This window comes from Chaetodon auriga, chromosome 1 (assembly GCF_051107435.1).
Source record: "Chaetodon auriga isolate fChaAug3 chromosome 1, fChaAug3.hap1, whole genome shotgun sequence".
NCBI lineage: Eukaryota > Metazoa > Chordata > Actinopteri > Chaetodontiformes > Chaetodontidae > Chaetodon > Chaetodon auriga.
Window position 1 is genome coordinate 8973125 of NC_135074.1, and position 11280 is coordinate 8984404.

General features: G+C 43.1%; 1 protein-coding gene across 1 annotated transcript; it reads left to right on the forward strand.

Moving 5' to 3' along the window:
* Nucleotides 1-4027: 4027 nt before the first annotated feature.
* Nucleotides 4028-10936, forward strand: cplx3b (complexin 3b). The gene is made up of 3 exons (XM_076745086.1): nucleotides 4028-4845; nucleotides 7985-8072; nucleotides 8303-10936. Exons 1-3 carry the CDS (start codon nucleotides 4688-4690, stop codon nucleotides 8525-8527), a joined length of 471 nt encoding a protein of 156 aa, XP_076601201.1. The 5' UTR covers nucleotides 4028-4687; the 3' UTR covers nucleotides 8528-10936.
* The last annotated feature ends 344 nt before the right edge of the window (nucleotides 10937-11280 follow it).

Here is an 11280-nt window from a genome sequence, read left to right on the forward strand (position 1 = left end):
TTTCAGTGCTGAAAGAGGCCACTGGCCCCTGTGAAGGTGTGCAAGTTAAATCTGAAGGAACACATACAAACAAAACACATACTCATACTGAAGTGATGACAAATACCTGGTTTAAATCAAAATACAACAAAGAGCAGACCTCAATTGGTTTTATTTATCCACATATTAATCCACTGTGACATGAAACCTGACTGACCAACCTTAAATGCCTGGATGGCAAACATAACACTAACAACCAAAAAAAGTAAAGCTATCACAGCATCTTGTTAGTTTGCGGCCGATTGTTGAGGTATAATAAACATGTCTAAACACTGAAACAGAGTAAGATTGTATCTGCTGAGCACATGCTCCAATAACAATACAGTATTTTCATAAGCAGCTGCATGCTTATCAAGTATCAACATACAAAGATACATGTTGATACTGCAGATACTGACTTTAATTGCCCACATTTTACATTTCCACCACTACTCTAATAGATAACAAAACATTGCAACACATTAGAAAAGAGGAACATGCCTCTCCAGAAATAGTGTGCCTGTTACTCTGGATAATCTTCAGCATGTTTTTTTTGTTGTTGTTGTTTTGAACCAACCCTTTAAGGGCAACCAGGTTTCCAAGCCAGTTTAATGCAGCTTTAAATGTCAAGTTCAAAAGTTTAAATGGTCTTCTTTTGCTCTGTTGCAGGGCCATAATATTCAGCTCATGAGGATGTGGTTGATGTTAGCTGCAGGGACAGTTGCCATGCTGACATGCGGTGTAGTTCAACACCTCCTAGACTGCCTGCAGGGCATCAAACCACCACTGCTGGGGTGACTCGCTGACCACCATATGGTGCCATGCTGCTGTGACCCCACCTGTCTGTTCGATATCTGCTAAGAGCCTGACGTAGGTAGAAGTAAATCTCAGCCTATCCAAATGGCCAAACGTTATTTCTTGATACAAAAACTAATTTTGTCATTGCGTACACAGAGCACTTTTCACTTCTAATGGGATTAGCGTGATATTTTGTCATCTCATGAGGGGGGCACCACTCACACTGCCTTCCTTAAAACAGGCATCCCAGTGACTTGCTAATGGCGTCATCTCCGCCTGTGTGAATTTAAAAACTCCCTGAATGTGCATATTGTGCCGTGGGGCACATTTGTTTGATGAGTCTAATCCCTTGTCATCCCATGTCTAAAGAAACAAAGGTGTAACACTTGGCTGCTGAGGATCAGCGAGTGTGTGTGATGGTGTACATAAGCCCATCTCTCCCAATCCCACATAGGCTCCTAATCCTAGAAGATCAAGTGTACAGGCTAGAAGTGTGACTGGGTGGGAGCCATCATGATGTTTTCGGTTATGTTGACTCATACCATGATCACTCCTGCTTCACAACAACCACAGTATGTCAAGCTTCTGTAAGCTTTTGTTGCTTTTGGCTCTAACACTCTTCTTGTTTTTAATCAAAAGCCAAAAGTTACTGTCTTACAGGCACAATCCGCGTTGTTCATCACCGTTCTACATCTGCATTGTTTGTCTACGTTGTTTATGACTTATTTTTAACCACAGAGATTTTGACTAATAGCAGAAAGAACAGCGCTAAACACAGATGTTCATGCAGTAAGGGAAAGTAACGTGTCAGGTTCATGTGCAGCCATGCGTGGCTTTCACAGTAAACATCTGTGTGAATGCTCTGCATGCACGTATGCTTCATATGTGCTTAACATAGACCATAACTGTTCATTTTCACAGTACAGTGAGACATCAGTCAAATCTGAGTAGGCAGTAAAATTATCTGAGCACAAGCAGGAGCCAGGAAGCATTAACGTAAGCCTATTTTTAAACCAGGTACTGTCAGTAATGTTTTTTTTTTCCTCCTGTATTTGACAACAAAGGTTTTATTTTGATGGCATGCATTTAACAAACAGCTGGTTGGGTCCTCTTTGTAAGCGTAGGACTCAAACATATCCTGGAACAATTTAACTGATAGTGACATATTGCTTAGGGACAGCAACCACAACAGTCTTATTTCAGAATCTAATATCTTCTACAGAGCAACATTTTACGACACTGTACCTTGTTCACGTTTTTGGTTATTACTTGGTGAAGGTGAAATTTAATGGAGCCACATTATGTAATGTCTCGTGGCTGTAACTTTCCATAGGCAGTAAAATACCCTTTGATTCACTTGACTTGTACGTACTCTGTGAATGGAAAATGCAGTTTTGAAGTGCTTGTGAATTTTGTTTTCTAGTTAACAACACACATGTTGAACTGTGCCAACCGTTGGATGAGTATTCCTATGGAAGCCAAATATTCGTGTTAATGATATTTTGACCTATCATTATGCTCTAATGTGGGTATCAGGCTATGCCACCAAAACACTGCTGAGCCCTGTGACAGGGAACACCAATCTATAACCCTGACCTGACATACAGTTAAAATGCCCTTGAATCCCACTCTCACTCAAACAAAGTACTTCTATTCATATTATAGCGTCATAGGCTAAACTTAATTGGCTGACCCCACTGGCTCGATTGATACCATCAATTGTATGTAGTTACTCTGGTCTTACTAGTGACCACTAGTTAGCAACTCCTCTGGTAAAGTTTTCAATATAAAGTTTATAAAGTTGAGTGTGACTGTAAGAGTGCAGGCAGGTCGACAGATCATCAGATAGACATCCTCTCAGCGGTGTTTTGGTGAGTTGGGCTCACGACACTGACAAGGCTCAACGGTGTGTTCCAGCGATCCAGAAGTGTGCAACTGGGACTTGCTGTGTCTTTTCTGTGGCTATTCATAGGCCTGCTTCACAAGATGAGGGTGAAAACAGCTCATATATTAGTCATAAGTTTGGTTGCACACCTCTTTTAAGCCAGTATGATTGTTCTGAGAGGCTCAGTTGTCAGAACATGTCATAGTGTGACGGCTGCAGTCCTCCTCACGGAAAAGTATGAAGCCTGTGTGTGTGTGTTCATGTGTGTGTGTGTGTGTGTGTGTGTGTGTGTGTGTGTGTGTGTGTGTGTGTGTGTGTGTGTGTAATTTACATCATCTTGGATTATCACCTCCTTCTGTGCACCTGCTAGAGCACCTGTAGTCAGTGATAATCCATAAAAAAGTGAGCGCGGCCTGGGCTGGGAACAGATCACGTGTGAATATCAAAAGTAAAAAGATAAAATTTCATGTTGAAACATGCTGGTTAGGCAAATTCTGTCTTTTTTATTAAATTTCACAGAGATTACAGTTCTGATCTTATTCACCGCGTTATGTTTCAATCTATTCACCGGTGGCAGCTTTGAAGTTGGAGAGAGATTTAAGAGCGAGCCAGGTATAGGCTAACAGGGCCCCGCTAAGCCTGTGACAAAAAGACACTGAGACGTGCTGTGTCTCTCCTGATCCACAGGGACCGAGAAAGTAGGCCAGGCTCGGTGTCAGACTGCTGCGAGGATCAGGACGCTCAAGTTGTTGACTTGTAATCAAAGTTCCTTTTCACACTTTGGATGTCAAGAATCTCACAGAGAGCAAGAGAGAGAGAGAAAGAGAGAGAGATGGTAAATATTCCTCACACACATAGGTCATATTTTTAGAAGCCAGGCTTTCCAACTGAGTACTGCATCATACTGTGTCATTTGGAAGCAGCCAGCTTTTTCAATAAATGACCTTTTGTGGAGGTGGAATTTGAACTATTCACCTGCATCAAACATACAAAGAAACGTGAGAGGAAGTAGCACAGGAAATCCTATAGGGGGTCCAATAAGCATAAATCACCGCTATTACAAACTCATTTGTGAGTGCTACAGACACATGAGTCACTACAGGAAAATTATGGTGATGCAATTTTAGGATGTCAGCTGCAGCGCTTGAATGTCAGGGGTAAGGAATATTTACAAGGACGTTAAATGCGTGTAGAGGATTGAGTATCTGCTCAGAATGAAAGATGCATTTACTCTCACACTGAACACGCTCCGTCATTCAAAGGAAACGAGCTTCTTCATGTACGTCAAGCAGATCCTGCTGGAGAACACAGCAGCTCATCATTTCTAAGTGATTAGACCAAGAAACGGAACCCATGCCGTGGGTCAATAGACAACCATTTGACTAATTTGCAATTAGGACACTCTTTGTGTGTTGACAAACTGTGTTAGGCTCCAGCGCGTAGATGACCCTGAGAGAGACAGAGGCACCAAAACAGCCAGGAGACACTGAGGCTCGTCACGTGTTGTTTGTCCCTCCCGGAGTCCTGCCCGACTCCATCGTGAGTTATAATCAGACGGCGAATCACGGGAGCAGCCCACGATGCCGACGCGCGCCATGCAAGCGCACATCCAGTCCGGCGGTGCCTGGGATTGGGTGGAGGGAGTGGTGGATGCAGACGGAGTCACAGGATTGGTAGAGTTCAGCGCCAAACTTGTTGACTCATAACTGAGCAACTCCTCTCCATCCTTCACGGCGCGGAGCTGTCCAGGGCCAGTGGTGCTGAAACTGCCAGCTTCCGACGCGCCGTTGGAATAATTCTGTCTTTTCTCCGGTTTGATTGCTCTCAATTAGCCTTTGAAAGTTATATGCTCTTGTGCAACACCTCCAGACGTTTGCTTTCAGCGTCATTTGACAGATATTTATCCACCGTCACCGCTCTATCCAAGAGCGCGTCAAGCTTTCAACTTCTTAGCCGATCAAACAGAGGACTCTCCGAGGCGCAGCCATGGCTTTCATGGTAAAACACATGGTGGGAGGACAGCTGAAGAACCTGACAGGCGGACTGACGGAGGAGAAACCCGAGGGGGAGAAATCAGAAGCCGCCGCGCAGGGGATGACTCAAGAGGAATTTGAACAGTATCAGCAACAGTTAGAGGAGGAAAAGTAAGGCAATGATTGAAGCTTGTGAATGTGAAGTTGTGATGAAAGCCTAAAGAATGTGTCGGGAAAGCAGCGGAAGCATGGCATATTTAAAGAGTGCGTTTTGTATGTAAATAGAGCGTTCCCAGTGCGCCGCGCGCTTTTTTACGCATCAATGCAAAAGCGCTCCACACACAGCTGCTCCTCTCGCCCAGGGAGCTCTCTGTCTCTTAGCTTCGGCAAAATGTGCAGCAATTTTTTAATTTGGGATTCCTGGAACCATTCTTCCACGGAAATGTCTACAAGGATTCATGCCTGGGGCGAAGCATGTTCCTATCACTGTGCGTGCGGCTGAATAATGACTCTGTGTGGTAAATAAAGTGGGTAAAGTAAAACTATTTGGATATGATCAGGGTGCAACCACAAGTATAAACTGAAATTAATTCATTCATAGGCTATTTCTTTCTTAGCCGACTTTCATCATTCACACATAAGTTACTATTCAAGATGGTTGTGATTAATTTACGTTCTAAAAATGTACTGCAGCCTAAAATGTTGGATTAATTGAACTTAGAATGGTTTGGCCTCATAACGTCTGGAAATTTTTATTTATTTTTTTTAGTCGACCTTTATTTATCTATAGTCACAGCTAATGGGTGCCTTTTAATTATTTTGTCATGCAAAAGTGTATTTTTTTCTATATTCAGTTATCCTAAATTACTTTTTTTTTTTTTTTTTTTTTTTTACCTCCTGAGCCACCGGAGGACAATATAAAGTAACAACAAGGTCATTTTGTTCACCCAGCAGACAGTAACTCGGGAGTGCTTAGTGTGATGCTGCTCTTAGAGCAGGACTCCATATTCCACATAAGATGTTGACTGTCCAGGTCATAGAATACTTTATCATTGATTAATAATAATATGAAATAAAGGATTCAGAGATGTTCAGAAAAATGGTAGATTCTGATGACACGTTTCAATTGTTACACATCGCAAGCAGCACTGCATGTTCTTTGCTGGGAGGAGTATATACCATAAACAGATATCCAGCTGTTTCCAATCCCTGGCTCATCACCACAAACACATTAGCTGAACACTTTTTCTCCAGAGTGTCTCACAGTACCATGTGCAGACATTTTAAGCACGAGTGGGAGGTGAAGTCCTAACTCTGGCGGTATTAACACAGCTCAGCCCACTGAGCTCCACAGGAGGCATGGCAAGATGCTTAACGCTCCGCCATCAAAATGTGACCTTCAGTGGAAGTGAGTTATTAGTCAGAGGTGCTAAACATGAGCATAGATCACTGAGAAGCGTGTACGGCTCAGATTGAAGCAGAATACGGTTTGGGGGGAATGGGGGTGGGGGGCTTGTTCTCACTGACATGTCACATGTAGACATTTTATCACCCTCAGCACCCGGGCCTCAGTGACAACCCTGGTCATCTGATGGCCTTGAGAGGAGAAGACACAAAGCTCTACTCATTGGCTGCAAGTGAGCGCGGCATGGGCCTATGTGCCATTTGGTGTTTGGCCTGTTCATGTTAACACAAAGTGAGCTCAGGCTCAGCACCATGAATGCTGCATCTCCAGATAAAACGACCTTCCCCGTGACACATTGGGTACAAACACTTTGCAAAGCATGCCCGTGGTCCTCCAGTGTCCCCTTGCCTTTAGATTATGCTGCTGATTTGATCCTTTTAGGCGTACGATGCGACCTCTGCCACTGCAGCTTTGAAGAATATCATCCACGGCATTGAGTTTGTCACGAGCACCTACTGTATCTCACCGACTTTGATCAAATGTGGTCTTTTCTCACTGCATTCATGGTATGTTTGGGCTCAGGCCACTCAAGCAAGTTTGTTAAACATTATGTCATGTTGTCGACTCATGATGCTGGAGGCAAATTTTGCAGTTTACGAGGGACAATTATAAACCACACTAAAGCCATAAATATTCCAGTGATGTTGAGTGGAGAGAGCGTTGCCAGCAGCCGATTGTCTGCCCTCTGCTGGAGGCTGGATTGTTTACAAGGATGAGTTTTAAGAGACAACAAGCTGAAAGAACAGAAAAATATTGGACATCTCCCAGCATTTGCTTTCTCCGAGACAAATATGTAGACTTCTAGAAATGCCTAAGCAGAGTCAGACTTAAGGCCATTATTAAAATGGTTGGAGTGTCATCTTTCATTTCTTAGATGCTTTGCCTCAAACGGCCCATTTTGCAAAGACAGTTGTGAAGCTTTTTTGGTGTTCAGCTGTAAAAGATGAAAACTCTCTATAAGTCAGAGTGCGGGAAGGCAGTCTGCAATACTAAACAATATGAGGTAAATCCAGGATATGTATGGGATGGGCTGTCAAAATGGGGGAGTGGTAGTGAGTCTGCAGTTCGTAGGTTACCGTTAGTGGTTCACATCCCATGAGACCTGAAATCCCTCAGAGGAGTGCTGGACTGACAGGATGCTGCATCCATTATTAAAATGGTTGGAGTGTCATCTTTCATTTCTTAGATGCTTTGCCTCAAACGGCCCATTTTGCAAAGACAGTTGTGAAGCTTTTTTGGTGTTCAGCTGTAAAAGATGAAAACTCTCTATAAGTCAGAGTGCGGGAAGGCAGTCTGCAATACTAAACAATATGAGGTAAATCCAGGATATGTATGGGATGGGCTGTCAAAATGGGGGAGTGGTAGTGAGTCTGCAGTTCGTAGGTTACCGTTAGTGGTTCACATCCCATGAGACCTGAAATCCCTCAGAGGAGTGCTGGACTGACAGGATGCTGCATCTGGGGCTCCTAAACATAAACAAAATGTCTCCGCCTGCTTTTTTTCCCCACGGCATCACTGCTGCTGCTGCTGCTCCACCTTCTGCTGGCTCTACACTCTGTAGGTAGTGTTAAGAGAGGACACGTTAACGCTGCTCTCCGAGGTCTCCAAGGTCCAAATCACATGATGCTGTAATTACACGGGGCAATAATGAGCACTGATTTTCTTCATTTTCAGATGGCGCGTGTGGTTTGTTTATAATATAAGAAGGTTTCACCCATAAGATGTGTGGTGCTTGGAGTAACCATTGCTGTTCTATTCCAGCTTTTGATAGAAATGGAGTTCATCTAAATTGTGATGGGACTGTAAAAATTCTGCCAAAAAACAATTTTTCGTCCTCTCTCGCAGACAAGAACGAGAAGCCAGTTTTGCCCAGAAGAAAGCTGAGAGAGCCACAGTTAGAAGTCATTTCCGGGAAAAGTACAGACTACCAAAGGTAAAGTAATCCAGCTCTGCTTTTGTAAAGACAATGCATGTTTGGATTCAAGGGCTGGCCAAGTCATGACACACACAAAACTGGACAGCTGCCTTGGTTAAACCCACACATCGCTGCAGCCAAATACTTTATTTCTATAAACTAAAGTGTTCTATATTTGTTGTCCTCCTTTCTTCGGCCATGTTGGGTGTGTCTATACGGACACACGTGCATGTATGTATCTACCTCAGAATGAGACGGACGAGACCCAGATCCAGCAGGCGGGGGATGACGTGGTGTTGCCCACAGAGCTGGCTAAGATGATCGCTGAGGACAACCAGGAGGAGACGCACAAGCAGTCGGTGCTGGGCCAGCTGTCCAACATCCAGAATGTGGACATCGACCAGCTGAAGGACAAAGCGCAGGCCACACTGGAAGACCTCAAAAAGCAGACGGAGAATTGCAGTCTCATGTGATTTTGCCAATTCTAAGTCCCAGAAGATTAGAGTGTTACTTGTACAAATATTTTCCAAAGGCAGAGCTGCTCTGGAGGTAGAAATATTGCTTGGGTGGAATGTCAGCTGGCAGAGCCACATAATAACAGTTTATCTAGCTGTGCAGAGTTAGACGGAGGCCCTGCTGGAAAGACAGTAAAGATGAAGAAGCTGACACGATGAAACTGTACCAACTGGGAAAGAAGAACTATAGCCATAGTGTCATCTGGATGAGTTTAATTAGCTTTCCTGTTAACCTTCAGATATCCTAAAAATGATGAATGTCATTCATACTTTTATTGAAAGTACCTGACTTGCAGTCTGAAAGACTGTGGTTCTGTGGCTCCTCCCACTGAGATTCAACCAATGAGATTCTTTCTGCCTGCAGAGTAGCTCCTCCTCTGAGAAACATTGGCCTGTGAAATCCTTTCCTCCCTTCCCTCCCTAACCTCCCTCGCTCTGTGTACCTCACATGACCAGTGATAACACTATGAGTCTGCAGCACAGGTCTCAGGTGTGTGTGCAGGTTTTCATTGCTTCCAAACACACAGCAGATGATTTCACTGATGAACATGGGCACCGTGAAGAGGAGAGGATCTCTGAGATCAGCTGCTTGGTCGGAATGAAAACAAACATACCCAAGGCTGACCCTGGTTCATGTGAGGAGGCCATATGTGTGTTATGTTGAATTTGGGAAATGTGGCTGTTTATTTCATGAAAAATAAAACGAGGGAGCCGTTTGCGGGGTTGTTCAGATTCCATGTACAAAAGCACAAAATCTAAGAGCAACAAATGAGGCTGATTTTTGTCATAAGTAGCTTACTCATGTTGGCCCCCTGGTGCCCTAATGAAAGCTCCCTGAGAGCTACATTAATTTCAGTTTTAACCTTTTCCTAGACATATCATTATAAAAGGCTTTTTTTCTTTCTTTTTCTTTACTTCCGTGTGCCTTGGACGTCCATACAAGGCTGTCTTCTCTTGAGCTCCGACGTCTGTAAGCTACTTCCTACGAAGACTGGCCGTTTTGTTTGTCTGTTTCTGCAGGATCTTTGACTTTCCGTTTGATTAAAAGCAACAAATCATTTGCGAGCGGGTGGGAATGGTGTCTTACTTAAGGGCAGGAGAGATTCGCTGCATTGCGTATGTTGTAATAATCTACCGTTAAGTGTGTACAATAACTGTGCTCCCAAATTGAACCTAGCATCAATAGCAAATACGTAGGGAGCAAATCTGTGTTTGTGCTGCATTTAGAGGTTAAAAAACAAAAAGCTGCTCAGATGAGAGAAATGTAAATGCGGTAGAAGTTGTATGCCAAACCCTAAAGGAAATGGCACAAATATGTCAAACTGTGTAACCGCGGTGTGAGTATAGATCTACATTCAAATAATTATGTTGTGTAAGGTGTAAATGTATCTGCTGTCTGCCTATACCGTCAACAGCGGCTTGTTCTTCGCTCTGTTTTCATCAGCTCGCTGCGTCTTGTAGTGTTGTCGACTGTCACATGACCTTTGACCTGTCCTCCATCTCATTGACCCTTGCGTCTCCGTGGTGCCGTTCTGTGCTGGTGGATTTGTGTTGTTTAGCCGACGTGATATGTCAAGTGGTGTCTTTGTAAAAAAAAACCTGTCATGTGGCTGAGCGTGCTGGTCGTAGCGTCACACAGCTCTCAGCCACTGTGGGCCAACTGCGTAACTCAGTATTCTGTCTGTGTTGTTTCCTAGCCGAGCGTCAGTGAAGGCATGGGAGAGCCAAGAGGGACGTTGTTGGTGTTGTGTTAAATCCATATGCGCGACATTTTGCCAGTGTTTGATTTAATGTAGCAGTGAGGGACACGTCAGCTTTGATCTGTCCCCACTTTGAATCTTCTTATAGCTCTACTGCCAAATGTCTTTTTCTTTGGGTACTTCATATGATCATTATGAAAGTCTGAATTTTCCATGTACATGTTTGACTTTAAAGGAAGTGTGGCCAAAAAGATCTTGAACGAGTGGTAATGTGCTGTTGTTGCTGTATGGTCATAACATTTCATCATATAAAGCAGAGGAAAAGTTGCAATAAGTCCTTTTATAATGGAACTACGAGAATCTGTCATCAGATAATATCACTGGGTGGAACAGAAGCCATAAAGCAAACTGCTTGCTTTGTATGAGTGTGTGTGACTTATAATAATTATTCAATAACTCAATAATAACAATAATAAAGTACAAATGTATTTTTTTGTGTTGTCATCCTGTGGAACTGATTTTTCAGGAAATGGCTGCCATGACACAGAGTTCTTCTCGTTCTTTGGCTGTTTCTTTGTTTCACAGAATCTCTATCATTCTGTCTCTGAAAGTATTTCAGTGATTTTTGAGTTTTAACTGTAATAAACAGATTTTTTTGGATAATGAACTTCCTTCCTGTTTTGTGTTTTGTTTTGTTTTTGTCTCTGCTGTACAGTATGTGATGATTTGTCAGTAGTCTTACTTTTGGAGCAACCAGAACACCAGATGGAGACAAAAATACACACAACTGTAGGCTGCAGATAGTGGCTTATAGATTATGAATGGCATGTCAGTAACGGGATGTTGTGGTCAGTTAGTATCAAAACATAAATTATATAATTAAGCATTTCGTGTGAAGAAAAACATCCTCATTCTGTGCCAACAGTGCAGATCCACTTGCGCTCAAAGCCAACATAAAAACAAATATTCATGCATGTGTGTATTTACACGCAATGTCCATTTTATTAGGTG